The following is a 21021-nucleotide window of genomic DNA, read 5'->3' on the forward strand; positions in this document are numbered from 1 at the left end:
TCTTGGTTTAATGTTTTTTTTTTTCTGCTCTTCAGCTTCTCCTAGCAGCAAAAAGTGTTTTGAGAGAAAAGTGTTCTAGAATCCTTCAAATCCATTTCATTTGTGTTTTTGTTTTTATCTGTAATGCTTCCCCTGCAGCAGCCACTCCTCATTCTAGTCAATCTGCCATTGCCAGCAGCATGGGAAAGCACAACTGTGAAGGAATACAAGCTTAGTCCAGTTGAGGAAATTAATCTTTTGGATCCAGCGAAAGGCATCAAGGCATGAGAGAATGTGTCATCTGTGAATTGTTTAGTTTATGTAATAGTGAAAAATCTGGGCTTGATTTCAGAGCCTGTACTATTCCCTTGTCGTCTTCTCCAACCTAGCAAAGTTTGGGTGTATAGTAAACGCAGGATGCGCAGGCTCAGTGTTTTGTTGTTCTGCCCTGATTCTAGAGGACCTAAATGGTTGAGAGAAACTCCCCTTTCCTTTCTCTTGCCTGGCAGGAAGAAAGCTGTATCTTGGGGGTCCAAAAAGAAAAACAGGACAAAAATCAAGTTGATTAAATCCTCAGTAATGGAATTCAGTAAGAAAACTGTGTTTGTTCATATACAGCTTTTGAATATCTGTAGTGGCCCAGACACTGCTTATCTGATGTGGGGCCTGATCCAAGCTCATTCATGTCAAAAGAAGGTATTTGCTGCTGTAAACTGTCATGAGATTGTCGTGTATGTCCCCTGCAAAATCTGAGTGATAGTTTATTTCAGGGTGAGACACAGTTTAATGTTTTAGTGTGTTAAAAGTATCTGGTGTTATTCTCCAGACCTGAAAAGCTTCCAACAAAGTTCCTTTAATGCAAAAAGACAAAATATTGAAGAGGGAAAAAGGAGGGAAAATGTCTGGTTGTGTGTTTCTTAAATTAACAGAAAACAACTAGGGCAAGGGCACCAACGACATTTTTTTAACCTATTACAAGAGCTGCATTTGCAACCAAAGTTAATGAACCCCAAGTGAGAGACAGTGCACCATTGATCCCAGCTGTCACTTTCTGAAAGAAACTGTTTGTGCAACAGAGGATGCTGTGGGACCTCTCTGAGAAGGACTGGTGGTGCTAGAACACCTGCTCAACACTTTGGCTCTCCTCCATGAAAACTTTTTTCTCCCCCTCCTAAATGGAAATGTGGTAGTTTTAAAAGTCTTTGGAAATATTAATGTGAAACTGGTCACACAATGTCTTTTAACTTAAGCGAAACAGAAGTGTTTCTTTCTGGGTTCTATTTAATTGAAACCTCCCTGCCTTTTTATTTGGTGTCTTCATTTTGTGTCCTAAGCTACTGTACTGTAATTAGGCACTGTCCTTCCTTCCAGAAGCAATTCCATTTCAGCAATAACGAATACAACTCTTGTTTTTTAGACTTGTTTATCTAGTTCAGTTTTAATAGTATGTATTTAGTAGTGCTTTTGAGCTAAAGAATAGCCCTTGTGGTACTACAGTCGGGCCTGTACTACATGAATGCCACAGCTGAAGAATTGCTTTGGCTTCCCAATAACCAAGATGCAGGACTACTTCTCCTACTGTGCATTTGGGAAACATGTTGGAGTTGGAGGAGGGAAGAGGGGGTAGTCTGCTTTATAAAGATAGGAAAAGGTAAAGAGAAATTCGAGGAAGGTCTTAAAAAGGGCAAAAATAATAGGCAAGACATGAGGTTTTACTGCAGAGAGTGTGAAGAGTTGGGGTTGAGGCAGAAGGCAGGGATACTACACTCCTAAGAGTGACAGCTCCTCAACTATCCAGAGCCCCGCTGTTTTTTCTGCTTCTCTCAGCTCTGGCTGCCTGTTTGCTTTCTGCAGTTTTCTCACATGGCTGCATGGCAAGCTTCAGGGAAAAGCTCTGGTTTAGCCCTGCTATTTTCTTCCAGCACCAGCATTTGGGAAGATCTGGCACCCAGTAAGTCCCATGTTGCCACCTCCTTCCTATGAATGAGTTCCCAGCTGTCTGCTTCTGTTCCTACCAGCTGCAGTGTCTGGTCTGTTTAAGTTTGTAAATTGCTTTGAGATCCTTCAAGATGAAAGGTTCTACTTAAGTGAGATCATTATCACCTTCTACATTTCTCCACTCCCTGTTCTGGGCTCAAGCTTCTTGTCTCATCTCAACTTGGGGTTCCGCACAGTACTCAACATTCCCAGCTCATGGCAGCACAAAGCTTACACACAAATTTCAGCTTCCAATTCTTGAGTTGTTTGACGCCTCTCAGAGTACTTCAGAGCTGAAGGTTAAATATATGTATTTTCCTGAGCCAATGCCAAAATACTTAGCACTTGCCGCACTGAGATCGTACTTATGCATTTGCATCTGACTTCATGTTATTTTGTGTGCTTCAAGAGACTGTATAGTTCTCTTCCTCCCACTTCTGAAATACTTACTCATTCTAGGAAGCATTCCAGCTACGATGTTGTTCTGTGATCCTACACTATATTCTTATAGCCATACTTTGTTCATGTTCTTGTGGTTAAACTGTAAGCCTGTCAGGGCAGAGATTTCACTCCTGTCTGGTGTAGTGAACTTACAGAGTGGAACTCTGACAGGAGTTCAGAGGGTTCTCTCTGTTCAAAGACTTTTCAGCAGTAATGCGGTGTTTGGTTAGGAGAACCCCTTTTCTATTCAGCTGCATGTCTAGCTGTAGTCTTCATCTTCCATATTTTAACTGACTAGTAAGAGAGTTTTGTCAAGGTATAGTGTCTGTGTGAGTTTATTCCCAATGTCATTCACATTCCAGTGAAATTTCCCTCTTTCCTATGAAAGTGAGGTCATGTTAAACCTGTGTTTATGATACTGCAGTCATTTCCATGGCAGTAGACTATGATATCATCAGTGGAGGATTATGCCTTTCCTATGTGTGTTAGCAATTAAAAATTATGGTTTGTGAGATAAAACAAGAGTTTACCAAGCTTTTAGGTTTAGTCTATATGAGGCAGGGAAACTATTGCTTAATTCTCCAGAGAGTTCACTTGGGTAATGGAGTAAATGAATCCAGAAACATTTTGATCCTAGCAGGTGATAAGTTTTTGGGGGTATATTTTCCTAACAGGAGAAGAAAATCAGCTACTCTATCTTGTGTCCTCTCGCCTGGCAAAGAACAGTTGTCTGAAACACCATGGTACTCATTGTTTTGTTATTCAGAGCTACTTAAATGCTTGACTTAAAGTATCACAGTCTTCTAGTCTCATTAGATTGGCATTTTTCCCCCTTGGAGGTCAGTTAGCTATTATATACTACCCACAAAAGTAAAACAATGTGCTTATCAGTCTTTTCATCTTTTTAATGGGTGCCCTATTTGCCAGCTATCAGTAGCTGAATCTCTTTGTTGAACCTTCCTAAGTATGTACATGCTTTCTTATGGGTTGGTGATAGCAGATGCCAGTTTCAACACTGTGATGGCAAAAGAAAATTTATTTAAAATGTAGTGTCCAGTTTTAGAACAGTTGCTAATACTGCAAGATGAATGTGGTGGATTCACAACATAATTTATTTCATCCCTTCAAATACTTAAGAATTTTTAAGCCAAGGAAGTAGACTTTTCTAAACAAGAATGAAGAGAAAGGGAAAAGAAATTACATAAAAGTTTATAGAGAAAAAACATAATCAGTCTAGGTATTGCAAGATGAAAAAACATTTGTAGCCATTTTCTGGTAATGTCGTTTATTTACAGAAATACACTACACCTGTGCACAGTCTTTCTGTTTGCCACAGAACTGAACTCTCATAAAATATCTGTTTAAAAAATTTGGGTCAGAACATCAGAAAAAAAATCTCAAAATTGTGTGCCCTGATTACATACAGGACTTGCATGTGTCCTGCTTCACGGAAAGTCTAGGATGTGAAAAGGTTCTCCTTGAAATTAGTACCATGTTAGTAACTACAGTACAAAGAAATTCCTTTTCCCATTGATGTTGGTGGAAACGGGACCAGGCTGGAATGGAACAAAAGATAGGCAGAATTATCAAACGTAGTTTTTGGAGACTGAGATTACTAATGCCATAACAGACTTAGCCTGTATTTACTGAACATACAGTCAGGTGATGTTACAGCAGCCTCCTGAGTGTGCAGCTTTGCCATCATTCTGCATTCCTGCTGAGGCTTCAGCTGTCCCTGGAAAACCCAGAGTGATACCTGTTTGAAGAAAATGAAAAGTCAGGGGGTGATAACAATATAATCCAGGAAGAGGCTGTTGGGATAAAAGCTTATTTACCAATTGTCCAATATTGACGCCAGGAGTAATGGGTTTGTGTTCATTTCTGCCACAGAAAAATGTCATTATATCTCAGCAATGCACTATAGCATATGGCTATTGCTTCACATCGTAACTTCCCACTTTCCAGATAGCACAACTGTTGCCTTTTGCTTTCTGTAAAGGCTCTTAGACATCTGTGCATTTCCAAGTAAATAGCATGCAAAACGGTGATACACTGGGCATTGTCATTGTCAGTACTTCAGAGTATTCCTTGGGTTCTGCTGTATCCCAGTGATACAGATTGAATATTATGTTGTGTAATTAATGTATCTATATTTTCTTGCCCCAATGAATACTCTTTTACCATATAACTCCCATAGGTTTTTTATTCTTTCAGTTAATGTCCCTGTTGTTATTGGAAATTCTTTTTGACTGTTTAATATGAAATGTCGCTTGCCTTTTCAGTCTGGAGGTGTTTGCCATAGAAGATTCACTACAGTCAAAGGGGAAATTGCCTAAAGGAACTTCTTTGAAAATATTTGTCACAATAAATAGTTGTTAGGCACTACGTTTTAACACCCAACACTGAGAATATTGTATTTTCTCCCCCTTTATGAGCCACAGAATGATATGATTAATAGTTCTGTCTTGTTAATGAATTACTTGCTAGCTGTACTGTTAATGGAAATAACCATTTTCCTAGATGCATTTCTAGACATAAATATCTTTGGGTGAATTTTAGTACTCCTGACAGTAAAGAGCTGCTGGCACAAATCAAAAGCTGCAATAAAAATTGTACAGAGTCAATGGTAACAAATTTGTGTAAAAACACTCTGGGCAGGCATATATATGATGTTGCCTCTAGGAGCTGTCTGAGTTGTTCTTTCCATAGGAGTTTACCAGTAAGTTTTTGTTTGCTTGTTTTATGTGGCTCCGGTTGTTAGCCCCTATATCAAGCTGCAGTAAGTTATTTGATGCTGACGTCCCTGGTTCCTTTCAAGCCTAGTATCATATACTTTGAGCCTGCAGAAAATACAAAATTATTTTTCACTAGTGTGTTGCCTAAGTAGGTGCAGCTTTTTAGAACATGTTGATCTTTGTGACAACTAATTATAAAATAAGAAGGTGGTAATGTTCCCAAATATATCAGCTGTGTGCTCTCTTCTGGGTTTTATTATTTCTTCTTTCCATTACTGACTTTAGTCCAATTTTTTCTCCGTTTTCCCTGTACCAGATCAATGGCATGTCATCCCTGAACCATCTATGATTTCCCCTTATTTGCCTCCACCTCTTCTTGTTATCTTTCTGCATCACATTCTTACAGTGCGTTTCTTTTCTGTACTGATCTTTCCCTGCCTCTCATCTTTCAAAAATAACTTGCTTCTAAAGAATCATAACTTCCTTTTGCTAATTTATTCCATCCATCACTTGGTATACTTACTATCCTTTCTCAGACCCCTGTTTATACAAAATGCATAAACCTTGATAGCATAAACAGCAAAAGAAAAAACCATGTTGGTCAGAGCTGAAAATAGAGGATGAGGAGGAATAGGAAAGGCAGATTAAGTTCAATACTCATGTGGAAAGACAAGCATTTTCCATGTTCTCAGCTGTAATGACAGTGAATATTCCTTCTTCTGATTGTCTGATCCTGTTAGTATTATTCATTGGGAATATCCTGTTATTATTGCTCAATTTTTGTTATTTTTATTTTCCTTCCACCCCCCCGCCCCGAAAGAACAAAGTGAAAAATGACCTGTTGGGAAAAAGCACCTGGTGATTTTGCTGGAGCTCATAGTACTCCATATAGCGGCAGCAAAAAGGAACAGATTTTTTCTTCAGTTTTCTTTCCCTATTGCTTATTAAATTCTGGGTGTTAATGGAAACACAGGAGTTGTCCATCAGCAGGCATCAGAAGTCAGGATTATACAGAATTACACCTTTCTGATTTTTAGAGATCTGCCTTTTCCAAGAGAGCTTGAATGGTGAAAAAGGTGAAGGTACTTACCTAGAGGAGATTCCTAGATGTCACAAAAGAGCCAACCTTGACCAGCAAAGCCCAGGCACCCCCCACACCCTGCACATTCTCATCTTTGCCCCACAAGCCTTAATGTTATTGTAATCCAAGATTCTAGTAGATGCCTTTACAGAAGACTGAACTTCAGATAAAGCTTTTTTATCAGTGAATCAAGGGTAAGATAGTTTCAATGTAAAAACTTGAAGGCACTGCAAATTTAGCCCTGAAGTGGTCAGGGAGTTGGACTAGATCACAGTTGTAGGTCCCTTCCAGCTGAACTAAATCTCATTCTCTTGTTCTCGTTCTTTCTCGTTCTTTCCCCCTTTCCCCCTTTCCCCTCCTTATATTAAGTTTAAAAATATTGATTACCTTTATTATCTATGATACATTGAGTAAGTATATATCAACTAAGTATTGTTTTCGTTATGATTCTTGTTTGTGGCCCATATAGATTCTGTAGGAAGCACTGTACTTACAAAGTTGATTAAAAATATCATACTTGTCAAAATTATTGTCCTGTGTACGAGCTTTTGGAGCAACAACTTATGAAGAAAATTATGAATATTTGGACTGCAGTATACTTCATCTTGATGACTATGTAGTGAGAACACATCTATGATGTTGCTCTTGATACCATAGTTTATAAAGCACAATATGCTTGTGTGCAAAATGCCAATGCTTTTTTGGGAGGAGGGGGATCCTTTTTTACCTGGAAAAGACTGACAACAAGATTTGGAGGGGGGGGGTGTCAGTAGGTGCCCTATTTTCTGCATGATAGTAGAGCAGAAGCACAGATTACCTTGTTGTTTTACCGTTGTATATAAAAAATCATGACAAGAGCAGCAAGGACCCTGTGGCCTATCTACTCAAGCATATTATTTCCACCTTGTTCATCGTTGTCTGATAAATCCTTTATTTAAGAGATAGAGAAAAGATTAATGTTCACATGTGTCTTGTTTATCTTAGTTTGTCCTTGGGCACATAAAGACCACTCTTCGCTTGGGTTGCAAAGGTTGTTCTGTTTTGGGCTGGTTTTTCTGCTTTAGCCCTGGTACTTCACCATGATATAATGTTCTGTTCAGCATAGGTACCGTAGGCAGCCTTCTTCAGTCTGGGGTGAGCACAGCATGCTGCAGAGGCAATCTATTCTAACATCACCATCAGACTGCCTTGAAAATAATTATATAACTGCAATTCCAAAAATAGTGTAATTGAGAGACATCCACGAAGAACAATGTGGGAGGCAGATAGAGAGTAGTAATTTTGAAAATTTCCACAAACTTTCTTCAATACAAAACAGATGTTTGGTAAAATTTGCTTCTGCACAAAGGGTCAACAGAAAAGTTCGTTGAAGTTCTTGAAAAGCTGTGGACGTCTGTTCTTATTCTGTGTGTTATGAACTTCAGTCTTTTTAAATTGAGGTTGTGATTGCACATATAAGAAGATATCACTCTTGTGGCCCTCCTACCTGTGGTCACAGACGTTCACTTAATTTTCTGCCTTACTAGAGATTTTCGCCAGTTGTTTCAGTTCAGCTGTTTACCCATCCAGTAATGAGATCTACAAAACAGTTTGTCTTTTTTTAAAAAAAAAACCTATATTTTTGTTTCATAAAACACATATTTTCTCTGATGGCAAAACTGATTGAAAAAAACCCTGCTGCTCTGTACCAATTCATCATTCACTTGTTGTGTTGTGACAAACTGTATATCATGTAAAATCAAACAGGTTTAAAAAATACTCTGAATGGGTGATGGGGTAAAGGTTTTACATCTCACTCTGCCACTGTGCTTCAGCACTGTCCTGCAAAGGAACTACTCTTTAAGCATCAATTATTTTGCCTGGTATAAGTTTGGGTAGTGTTTCCACACTGTTCATTACTGTGGGCTAGAGAAAGAACCCAGACCATCAAACATTCGAGCAATAACCAATTATTTGAATTGTCTAGAAAGTTAATTTTTTTAAAGAAAACCTTGCCATTTTCAGAGACATAGGAGAAGAAAAAAATAAAGATATTCTATGATTTCTAATTGTCTCTTAACAATTTTTTTCAGCCATTATAGATCTGAAGTGAGACTAAGAACCCAGAACTGGATAGTCCCATATTTAAACCAAGCTGTAGTTAATTCTTGAGGTAGGCTCTTTATAAATCCTGAATGTTTTCTACCTTCCAATAAGATGTTTTAGTGGATTATTAAAATGGAAGAAAGCATAACTAGTCAAGAACATCTAATTTTGAAAAGAATTGTGGTCTTTTTGTCTCTGTTTTATGGATACTTTGCCATAGCACATGTCCAAATCTTTAAAATTTAAACTGGACAAAAGAGACCAAGGCTAAACCAAAACATCAAGCTAGATTCAAAAGAGGTCTGAGACTGTTTCACCAAAATCTTGTACTAATATTCCTAATTAGAGGAAAGAACTGTTCTCTCCTTTGTATTTGTTCAGTTCTGAGAATCATGAAAGCCCAGTAAGTTGTCTGTACTAGACAATGGCTAGTTACACCTACTCTAATCTCACAGGGATTTTCCCTATTGTAGGGAATTCCCAGGAGGGGAGAAAGAGCCGGTTTTGTTCACTGATTCAAAGAGAACAGAATCAAAGCTGAATTGTAGGCCTTTACATTATATTCCTTTTTATTAAGACACTTTTACATGCAGTATTTCTGATACTGTTTTGATACCCCTGATGATCTTTGCCTTTCTTCAGAAGAAATAACATCTGAATGTTTCTTTTGATTCTATGTAAATTACAGTCATCTTCTAGAATGTGATATCTAATCTAACATACAATTTCTCTTTCCCTCTGAGTTGCCTAATGAGAATATTGTTTTCTTTTTGCCTTTTTAGAGAAAAATGTTTATATACCTTTCTCTTTTCCTTTCTCATGCGTATGTAATTTCTCAGAAACATACTGATACTTTATGTTTTTCTTCAGTATGTCTAATGAGCTGAGTATACTGTGCCGTAGTTACATAGCATTCAGTGTTTTCAACATACCAAGTAGTATCAAGTCAATGTTTCAACTGGCTTGGGGCAGTCTGGCTGTACTGCTGCCAGAAAGGGCACTCCTGATTCTACCCTCGCTCACTGTCTCCTCAGTCCTGCCAGTTCTGGCCCACCCGGGCTGCTGTAAAGTAGGTTGCACCAGTTTGCTGATCCAAATTAAAATGACCCTTGGAACAAAAATACTTTGAATTAGGAAGCTCTGTGAGCAATAAAAGCAATGCAAGAGAAACAGTGGGAAAATGCTGCTGAGGGGAGAGCATGGTTTTACATCATCTTAAGCCAACAGGAATAATACATCTTTATAGTACTTCTGTATGTTGAAAAACAATGGACAGACACTGGTTAGATGTCAAGAATCGGAAGCAAACCATGATTAATTTCAGGGTTAATTTATGCAAATGCCACTAATATACATCTGCCTTTCCCCTCCTTCCTTCTTCAGACTTCCTATCTCTGAATATGATCTATTCACTGCTTAGATGGGAACTTTTCAAGAAAACCCAGAGTACTGGGGAAAGGGGCATTAATGACTCAGTAAGTTGTGCTTTCACCTCTGATTTGGTGCTTCACACAGTGGTAAAAGGTTCTGTTCTGTTTCCAATGCCGTACTTCCAAAGGGATGTCTGTCTAAAAACACAAATGTTAATCCTCTCTAGCCATTAAGGGAACTCATGGCATGCACTTATTGGAAGAGAGGGTTGAAGTTACTGCAATGATGAAATTCTTACGTGTGTACTTTTATTCATCCCAAACCTCTGAAACAGAAGCGGATGTAAGATTCTTCATTTCCCATGAACAAATGTGGGCAGTGTTGCTGTGTGCTTTATATTTAAATGTTGTATTGTAAAAACTCAGTTTAAATTCTGAGTGATTATATTCCTTTATTTGTAATGTCCAAAGTATTTCAGCATGATTCAGTGTGAACTTTCCTCTATAAATATGATTCAGTAGTATGGTGCACAATTTACAAAACATTATATAGTAATTTTACTTCCCATCTAATAAGTGTTGGGGGTTTTCAAGTTTAGTTTCTGGTTGTTCATAAGACATGAGAGCTCAGTATCCTTTGTACCATTTATCCTTTCAAAGCTGAGCAGAATTTGTCACGTAGGCAAAGAGTAGTCTGTTGGATAGCAGCTTAAATTACGTTTTTCAGGTCAGTGTTTTCAAATTACATCAAAGTTGTAAATGGCTTTAGAAAACATTTTATGTAACAATTCTGAAAGCCCATGTGACAGTTTTTCTAATTAACTTACTTAGCCTAGTTTTGGAGTAGCATTAGCTGTTTCATCACTTTTGGGCTATTTTGAGTATTTTTTGTGGCACCGTCAGTAAACCAGGAGTTTATAGGGTTCCTTAATCATACAGATTACTCATCATTGCCTGCTCATAACAGAAGCCTGAAATGCTCATTAAAATTGTCTGGTGCGGATCAAAAGTTAGTATAGTTGCAGAATTAAATGACAAGAGAATAGCATTACATTAGCAAAAAAAATTTCTTGAATACCTCTTTCAGTCGAAGTGAAACCTCTAGGCTTGTATATAGATCAGTACTCTGATTTTGTTTAATATGGAAAATAAAAATGGGCTTCTGGAGTAGAGAATTGGTCTGAAAGGGTTGGCGATCATGCCTGAAATATAGTAAGGTGGGGTTTTTGTTGACAGTGAGCTACAGGAACTTGCTGCATGTTCTTGCTTAGTCTGTTAGCCTATTTTTAAAATTGGCTAATTGTAAGTCACTGTTGCAACTTAATCCTTTGCCTTGTACCTTTCCATCAAAACAATCACAAAGGTCATCTCCCCTTCTTCAGCAAGCTGTTTGATTCCCACAGGCAGTTGTTATGCCATGCTGCTTGAAACATTGAGGCCCAGATTCTCATCTCACCAAGCCTGTTCTTTCACCAGTGCAATTATGATGCTTCCATTGGAGCTGCATGTTGGTGCCAACATAACTGAGAGAATAATCAAATCATGGTCTGGTCACTGTTAAAACAGGAATATGTATGGTTGAACATACTGCTTGAAAATGCATATGAACTCAGAGCAACGCTATTCGCAGATGTCTGCTGGGATGTCACAATTGTACATCTTTGTCTAAAAATATATTAGCTTTTTGTGGAAACAAATTCTGTTTGGAATAAGCTATAATATCTGAAAAACACCCTAAGGAAGGAGAATGAATTGATACCATTTTCATACTGCAGAATTTAAATGAGAAGACAGTATGAGCTAGTGAATTGAGCTGATCTCTATTTTTGGTTTTGCCACTGGCTTCTTGGCTGACCTGAGGCACAAAAAGGCAAAATAGCTTGCCTAAGTTTCACACCCACAAAACAGGCATAACAATGTTGTTCTGCTTTTTGAAGTGTAGTGAGATCTGTGGATGAAAGGAATTCTGCAAGAGCTGCTATTACTATTTCTTACCATGGCTGGGTGAAACAACTATTCTTTACTGAATGGCACATAACTTCAGAAGTGTGTGTGCAGTACCCTGGCACTGGCTGAATAGGAGCTTCCTCAGCTGAGTTCTGTGGCCTTTATTCTCTGGTCCACAATCACCACTACTTTGGCTTCCAAGGATGAAATAGCAATAAAATATAGATGTTACCATTAATAAACATTATTTATCTATACTCATTACACCTTGTTCCCTGAAACCTTACAGTTACTCATTGTTATAAACAACCTGACAGATGCTGCTGTGGACAAACAGTTTTAACTTAGCAACCCTTTCCATATAGGTGTATATAAGGAACCTGTAAGCATACTTCTAAAAAGCTGTTATATTTTTATTTTAAATAGTTTAAACATTTCCCAATGGGCCGTTCCTGGCTCTGCCTCTCTGGAAACAAAATGAGCACCATTAGCTGTACTTGTGAGCCTTCTGGGGTTGTTCTGTTGTCACCCACACAAAATAAACCTGCTGGTTGGGTACAGTATCCTCACACTAAAATCTGGGCTGCTCTATTAGCAGGCATCCCTACTCAGAGTCCGCATCCCTACCTGCATCTCTCTGGAAACTGTGACTGATGATGAAGCACAGAGCCATAACAATTCCTTCAAAGCAAAAATCTTAATTTCTGGGAGTTCAGGACTCGTTTGGCTTCACTGGTTTAATTTTTGGTTTTCTTGATTTCCTAATGATCCTAAACCTTTGGACTGATGGATGCTGGAATTGAAAATTGGTAGGAAAAAAATGCTTGCTTTTTGCTGAGAATTTTTAGTAAATCAGGCTGTGGCTGTGCTCTGTCAGTAAGTCCTTAAGATTTTGCAAACACCAATATGCCCCACAGGTTGCATCATAAACTCAGAAAGTAATACACATCTATTCTTCATAACCTTTTCAAAAAGCACTTTGTAGTGATACGCTAGTGCAGAAGCATGTCCCCTTTTTCCTGAATTGGAGGGCTGGCAATTTTGAAGCTGTTCTAAGATATATTGGTAAAATAATGGTATGAATTGACAAAGAGAGCTGAAGTTAACCTGTTCCTCATTATGGCAGATTCCTCTGCATTCTTTCAGACTCCCTTTCCCCACTCTCCCTTTCTTTCCTGCAGACTTTTGGAAACCTGTCTGAACTAACTGTCATTGACTGAACGGGTAGCTAGTACATCATAGGAGGCCTTCCCTCCATACATGTTGTGAACTTGTTTGTAGTGTAAGAGATAGGCGGAATCCCATTTTTAAAACTTGTGCCTAGAATATGTGGCTTGAGGAGGCAGAAATTTTGGTAATCTGAGTGGTGTTGTAAACACAGCTTTGAGTGTTATGTATTTTAATAGAAGTAGCAAAAGTAAGCTTGCCTTTTGCATTCAGAGAAATTCTTCAACATAGTCTCAGTGGTGTCTTTTTTTCCTTTCAACTTTTGCTGGAGATAGCAAAGCATCTGGTGGGGTTAACAAAATTACGGTTTTGTTTTGTTTTTTCCAAAATGGAAATTAAACCAGAATATACTCCTGATGGGTCTCCCCTTGTATTAGTGCATCTGGTTCTGGGCACCCATTCCCAGAAAGATGTAAATGTAATTGGAGTGCGTTCAAGAAAGAATAAAATGCTGAAAAGTTGTAAAGCTTGATTTGTAAGAGAAAAACTTTTAAAAGTATGTACAGTGCGCCTGAGTGACAGCAAAGGGGAGGACGGTTCTGATAATGATCTACAATTTTGAGGGGTGTGAACATGAACAAAGTGAAAAATTACTCTAGGGTGGTTCAAGAAGGTATAATTAGGTGTAATGAAACTAAATTAACAATATGTAAACTGGAGCTGAATGTTACAGTAAAACAATATGAGCAGTGAGACCTATAGATTTACTATTTATCTGTATTGAGTTAGCACTGGGGAATCCCAGTCAGGGATCAAGTGCTTCTTTTCCTGTAGAAACATGAAACACGAACAAAAGAAATGCAATCCCTCTCTTGAGTAATAAATGAGAAGTTTGGCTGGGTGGCATATAAGGAATAAACTTAAACTGGTGGGATGTGGAGTAGGGACACTAAAAGGTCCTTCGAGCCTTTCAGTCTTACTGGCTGGCTGTTAGACCATTTAGCATTATAAGAATGTAACTCTTAGTTTGAAGGTGCTTGTTATTTTCAGTCACTAATGTGTGTAAGTATTGCTTTAAATTGTAATAGCCTTACTACGCGATTGCCAAGAGCTGGAGAAACCATCCTCGGACATAAGTTTTTCATTGGTTTTGGTGGGAAAGGAGCCAACCAGTGTGTCCAGTCTGCTCGACTTGGGGCCAAGACCTCACTGATCTGCAAGGTAAGCACTGACTTGCTCTTGGATTACAGCTGAACTAAAAGTTCATGCAAATTCCAGTAAACCTTTAGGTGACTTACAGAAAAGTTGTTTTGTTTTTGTTTTTTTTTTAATCCCTCTCTAATTCCCTTTTCTTTTTGTTATTTCAGCTATAAATTTAAGCTTGGAGTAGGCTGTTTTAAGAACACTGCCAGAACAAAAGACTAGTTGGCTAGAAATCTGGCAGAAATTGCATATAAAGAAGGATTGCAAAACTTAGGTTGATGTACCATGGAAAAGAGAATTGGAGAGAATTTGAGATGTTCAAAATTCAAGTAATCTTGATTAGCCCCTCCTCTATATCTTTCCCACTGTTATACTGATGAGGGCTTCACTGATGACATTCAGGTGCCAGGCACCGTAGTTAATCTAAAATTTACTTTCTGGAGATTAAAAATCAGACACTGACAAGCCAGTAACAAATCTGAGAGGAATGTAAAACTTTGTGCTTCAAGGCTTAAATCATTATCTCATTAGCTGAGATTAGGATGAGATGTTCCTGTCCAAATCGTAGAACTTTTGCATGCTTTGGGATTTTTTTTGCCCACTTTTCTGGAACATCTGATATACAGCAGTTCTAAAGACTGGCTCACAGACCATTGGGATGATTCAGCTTGGTAGATGATAGGTTCTTAAAACGCTTTTCTTTCATTTTTGTAATTAAATATTTTCATTTTCAAGTGATCATTACTAAAGGTAGGATCAAAATATCTCTCTCTGTAGCCCTATTGTCTATCCTGTGCTAACTGTAGATGAAACTTCAACTTGAGTGGACAACTTTGTTATTGCAATAGCTGGGGAGGATGCTCAATTTGTTGGATCACTGTCTGTCAGGGATTTTTTGAGGAGTATTGGAAACATCTCAAGGAAGCTTTCCTCACTGGATTCCCAATCCAATATTTAGACTAAAGAATGGTAGCTATAAATCCAAGTTACACCTGTAAGCATTTCTATGTGTCATGATCACTAGTTGTTCTACAGGTTTGTTTTTTTTATATTGGCAATATTTGTGTTTCTATAATATTGTGTATAGTTGATCATCTTTGCATTCAGGAACGATCAGATTCAAGTACAAGATGAACTGGCAGTGAATTCCCTGCTAACATTTCCTGCTAAATGTTAAAGGTTTTTTTTCCACTGAAAGTGTGAATTTTGTTTTATTTTTTAATGGTCTAGCCTTTGCTCAGTGCATACATGTTTCTGGAAACATTCGCATTCCTAATAAAATTCAGCAGTTACTATAATTTCTAATTACTTTCCAAAATCATGTTTATGTTATTTCAGTAAAACTTAGTCTTCCTTCTTTCTGATGTATATTTATTGGAGAAAAGAAACAGCAGACAATGACTGTAGTATCTATAAATGTTAGCATTTTGTATTTTTTCATTTTAAAAGTTAATATTTACTTTTGAAATTAAAATGCACTTTATAGCCTCCCAAAATAGTCTCATCTCATAGCAGTATGGTCCTATGTCTGCATAGGTCAATGGGATGTAGTATAAAGTTTAAAGTTTCTTGCTGAAAAAACTAAGAAGGGTCAGGCAATAATGAATCATTACAATTCAATTATTTTTACTTTAACAAGTCGTCTTAAGTATTCAGTGGTTCTTAAAGCCAGATTGCCCCTTACACACACACTCTGTGCTCAGTACATGCTTATGTTTTGGTCATAATTCCCAACATTTTTTATGCAATACAGGTACAACAATTGCTTCTACAATCTGAAATTCAGGGAATGGAATCAGTATTAATACTAGAGGGACATTCTGCTGGAGTGTGACATCCTCTTATGAGGACTGTAATTTAGACAGAGGATGTCCTCAACAAGAGTGGAGGTAGGCAGATCAAGTGACAAGGCATTCTTCATACTTCTGAGCTTTAAAACACAAAAGAGAGTCAGTGACTATCTGGTGAGAGTTTGGGAGGGAGTTTTAGAATGACTTACAGTTGTGACTAGAGATGCCACAGAATGCTGTGGATTTTAATGTCAAATCCAAGTACTGAGTTTGAGTAGTGGAAATGCAGTGTTCTGCATTCTGGCTGGATGTCTCTGGCTGCTGTTACTCTGTGTTATTCATCACAGTATCAGTCTTAAACTCCCCTCCTCTATTTGCTCAGTACAGTACAAAAATGTATTGATGGAATAATTGCCACTTCAAAAGACAAAGACGACAGTTGTTCAGAGAAATGTAAAGGGTTACTGTCAGGGAACTAAAGGATCTAAGCAAATAAATTAATTGCTTATGTTCATACAATAACCCTGTTGCAGGACTGAAAAATGCACAGTGGTCTTAAGAGACTCCAGACTCCCCAAACTATTCTTTTGGGTTTGTTCTTATTTGTAGTGGCTGTTACCAAAGAAATCTATTACACATCCTGGATTAAGATGGTGGAGGGATGTTGGTCTGAAAGACATTTTATGTGCTGAAAAGTCCTGTTTTAATTCTGACAAACAATTTGGAATGATCCTTGCTGGACATTGATGTCACTAGCCCAATATTGCATATACTAAATTCTGCTTAAGCCCCAGCTGCATTTGATTCCTACTTAGAAATAGGAAGTGCTGTATTACCATGCTGTGTAGTCTCTCTTTAGATGATCTGTAAGCCAAATTTAAGTTCAAGTACTGTAGGCCTGAATGCTCACTTCACTGTAAGAACATAGTTATATCTCAGATGCAGGCCAGAATATGATGGATATCTTCAATTGTTTTTTCCTTTTGTATTACTGTCTTATACTTGTCTTTAGTACCTGTTTAATTCCCTAAAGAAGAAAAAGAGTAAACAGTCTCAAAAAAAAAAAAAAAAAAAAAAGGCATATAGAATAGATTAAACAAGCAATTGTCAAGAGGTACATGTGTTTGTTGTAATTAATTTTCAGGTACAGATGAGTTTGGTTCTCTAAGCTGCCAGAATTTTAGCTGCTGTGATGCCAGCCGGCTCCCCTAGCTCCACATGGAAATCATGATAGTAAGTAGGGAAAACCCAGACTGAAAATACTGATGTAATTACACTCATTCTAATATCCAAACCACGTGACCATAATGCTTGTACAAACAGCTGTTGTTAAGAACTCAAGAAAGAAGAAATGCTATTTCAGCACATACAATGTTTTGTGGTCAGCAGACTAAGACATTTATTCTTCTGTTTACCCAACAGTCCATCTAGCAGGGTCTGTGCAAAAGCAGAAAATATTTAAAACAGTATTATATAATTTGACATGGTCAGTAAATATGCCTTTAATATAAAAGGAGTCTGATGCCCAATGCTTTGTCTTCCCTGAGGGTAAAGCCTGAATGGAAAGATGAGCCCTGCAAACGTACTAGAATTAACTGGGTTGGATGCTGATGAACTAACATGGAAAAAAGTTTCCAGAGGAAAAGGACCTCCATGGAGACCCCTACAAGGGCTTCCCTCCAGCGCTGAGATGTCTCGCTGTGAGCAAAAGAACCATGGCTGATCTCAGTTGTTATGACAGTTGAACAATAAGGGATGCCTGTCTGTCAGTTATGTAGGACCCAGAGCTGAAGGAAGTTTCAGTTGAGCTTTCGGAAAATGGTTATGAAATATTTCATTGCTGAATTAACTGAGCAAATCCTTAGATTTGTTGCGGAAGCTTCGTAGCAGCAAGGGAGGGAGAAGGTGATACCATCAGACAGAACATGTTCCGGTAGTACAACTTTTAGGCTGAAGAGGTGAGCACGACTCAGGTTTAAATTGCAGATGGCTGCAGTCATCCAGCCTAAAGCAGTCGGAAGATGCAGCTTCTGACAACCCACCCTGTCTGGCAAACTGGGAGTAGTCAAAGATACAGAAATATTCTAATATGCAAACAATGAATAACACAGTGACCAATGTAAATGTTGTTGGGTTTTTTTTCCGTGTACTAGAGGAATGTTCTGTCTGGTTAGACTGTTTGACCTAAATTGCTGTCCTCCTTTGGTAAAAGATGGGAACCATCCCTAATAATGCTTTAGAAAAATCCCTTATAGAGGTTGTAGGAAATGAAAGTATGTTTCAAAACATGGCTGTGCAATAGAATATGCAGGGGGAAAGCTCATCCATCCGTAACACTTTAGGTTTTAGAATTCTGAATCGCAGTGTTTGGTTATTGTGACCGCTAGCTGGTACTTGGGCCTTCTCCAAGCTTTCTAAAAGACTGAGCTCATAAATAGACAAATTTCTAACAGCAGGCAATAGGGGCAGCTACTTTGTTCTTCCAGTAACTCAAATATGGCATAGCTATTTAGTGCTGTTTTATGAGAAGAAGGATCATTAGTTAGGGCTCCTCATGTAATTCCTTCGTTGTCTAGACTGTGACCAGGGTCTTGATTTGGCTTCTAATCGGAAAGATGGCTTTTTTTGTCTTGCAAAAATGCTTGCTGCAGTATTGGTCAGTCTTTGATACCACTCAGATAAACAACTTGCTCTTGGAAGCAGGAGCACACACTATGCTGAAGACAGGCTAAAACTGGTGAATTAAAAGCTATATTGGCTTTTAAAATATATTTTAAAAGCTATTTTGACATTAAGCAAGTAATACTATTTTTTTTCTCCATATACCTCATCTTCTTTGTTCACCTTGTGTGATGTAACAAAAATAAATGTTTATTAGTCTGAATAAACAGCAAGCAGAATTCTGTTCAGCTAAAAGGACTAGTGGAGCTGAAATTACAAGCTCTTTCACTTGCTGTTAGAAAAACAACAGAGCATAGCTTGATGCCCTAACTCAACTTGGTCTGCTGTTGCTGGATAAAACAAACAAAAAATGTTGAATTTGCAAACAGTACATTTAATACCGACAATTATAGAAATCATCAATGCCATGTTTATTGTCACTTTCTAGACCATAACCTCAGTTTGATATTTTTCCACCAAGGAAACTTGAGGTAGAAGATTCAAAATATGAACTGCAATTAAGAAGGACACCAGAGTCACTATAAATGCTTTCAATTCAAAGATAAATTATGATCCAGGAGTACAAGATTCAGTACATTTCCAGATTTTACAATCCCCAGAAAGCTTGAGTGACAAGGGAACACAGTGGTTTTAAAAGAATATAGCGGCATGGCAGTAATGGGTAGTTTTGTAATAGAAGGAGAAAACTACAGAACACTGTTCCTACTATTAATATATTTTTAGTATTTTTTATTAGTTTATTATTTGTTTATTAATAAGACAAAACAGAAAGTGGTTAATTCCAATTACGTTAGACCATTCTGTTTTCTAAAGATGATTTATCTATCCTCTCACCTTTCTGTAGAGAAAACCTATCCTTTTATCTTTTCTGTAGGTTGGGACGGATTCTTTTGGCAATGATTATGTTGAAAACTTGAAGAAGAACGGTATTTCTACAGGTAAAATTTTACTTTAAAGAAATCTTTTGGATTATTTTTAAGCTTTAAAACTTGGTAGTGGAGGATTTCTTATTTTATTGCCTTATTGGATATGTTTTACCATTAAGAGCTATGAATAACTGTTTTGACACAGCTGGCAGGAATTAATGAATATAGGTGAGAATATGGGGACTTCGGAAACCAGTTGTACCACTAAAAATAAAATGTCATGCTATTACCTCTAAATCTCAGGTGATTACATCAGCACAAGTCACCTGAAGATAACTTGCTGTTATGCAGTAATTCGGGCTGGCATTAGTGATGGTAATGCTTGGTGAGAAATTGAAAAATTCAGTCTGATTATTCATTCTCAATTTCATGTTGGGAGGAGAGGAATAGAGTGGAAATGCATTTGTCAACTCAGTACATTTCACCTCTATTTTGTGAAATGACACGTGCAGTCATTTTAGAAACTGCAGCCAATGTTTGTTAACACACGTATACACAAAAATCAATGTTAAAAGGCTTTCAGGAAAAGGGAAAATTAAGCATTCACAATATTCTATTATCTTTGTAACCCTAATCCTCTCTTTTGTGTAAATGTATTATTGTGTGCTGCTTTACTACCTGATCACATTTTTGCCTACATGACTTGTCTCCTTCAGGGTGGACAAGGATGGACAAATGCAGTCACTAAGTGGCAATTCAATATTCTGTTTATCTTTTCTATTTAATGTGCAGCCACAAGCTTAATTTACTGCATTATTCAAATCCTACTTTAAAGACAGAAATAGCAGTATTTTGTGGGCTTTTTTATTTTGCATATCAGTATAGTATGTAAGTATTTCACAAATGTATATACAGGTTTATTCATTGCATATCTTCCAACTTATGCAAGAAACCAGGCAAGGATACCACAAAAACAGTCTGTTAGTGTACAGTTGTAATCTCTCTAAAGCATGCATACCTTGTGAATAGAGTCTTTGATCGTGTAAATAAAGCTATTATAATGCAGAGACTTAATGAAAATGTATATTTCACAAGGAACCGTAAGTCTGTCTCATATTTTCTCATTTAAATGGTTGATCTTGCAATCTTAACATAAATTTTTAAATGGTCTTTATAGCAGCAAAGGAAAAGTGTAGGAAAAAATTTCAGAAATTCCATCGCTTTGCACTTCATTGATACCTAGGTAGATCAGTTGAAGGGTTGGAGCATTTAGGTACCAATTTCTGTTGACTGAGTTAAAAAATAGCTCAGAATGGTGTTAAGATTGTCACCCCCTACATTCTTCAGCCCTGGAGGAAGACAGGATGTACTGCTGGTGAGGCTGGTCCGGGATCCCAACTTGCATTCCAAGATTTGGAGGAAAGGGTGATTCAATGTGCATGGGCCATTTTGCTTAGGATTGTTTTATTTCAGTCCCTCGCTTTTCATCTCAGTTTAATCCTCATCTAGACTATCCCTGTTTTTATACATAAGGGTACTGGGTACTGGGTGAAAATCCTTGCCATAGTACCAGTTCTGCCAACTTTCATATCCTGGATCGTTGTCATATGTCTTCTTTGCTTATGTTGCTCTTCTATTTCCAAACATATCACCTTACCCTTTTCTTTCCAGTTCCAATCTGTTTTATAATTTTCTCCT

The 21021-nt window shown here is 37.6% G+C and overlaps 1 protein-coding gene across 4 annotated transcripts in view; it reads left to right on the top strand.

Moving 5' to 3' along the window:
• The window catches only part of RBKS (ribokinase), a 70802-nt gene that overhangs the window by 5699 nt on the left and 44082 nt on the right, over positions 1–21021 (top strand). For 2 of the 4 annotated variants that reach the window (XM_075089117.1, XM_075089113.1), the window contains exons 2-3: positions 13871–14003; positions 19332–19395. In XM_075089117.1, the coding sequence (XP_074945218.1) occupies positions 13871–14003; positions 19332–19395 (197 nt within the window). Of the gene's footprint in view, positions 1–8290; positions 8366–13870; positions 14004–16919; positions 17009–19331; positions 19396–21021 lie in introns of those variants that run through there. The other 2 variants (XM_075089115.1, XM_075089114.1) reach the window with 2 other exon arrangements.

The sequence above is a fragment of the Phalacrocorax aristotelis genome, chromosome 3 (genome assembly GCF_949628215.1).
Source record: "Phalacrocorax aristotelis chromosome 3, bGulAri2.1, whole genome shotgun sequence".
NCBI classification, from domain to species: domain Eukaryota; kingdom Metazoa; phylum Chordata; class Aves; order Suliformes; family Phalacrocoracidae; genus Phalacrocorax; species Phalacrocorax aristotelis.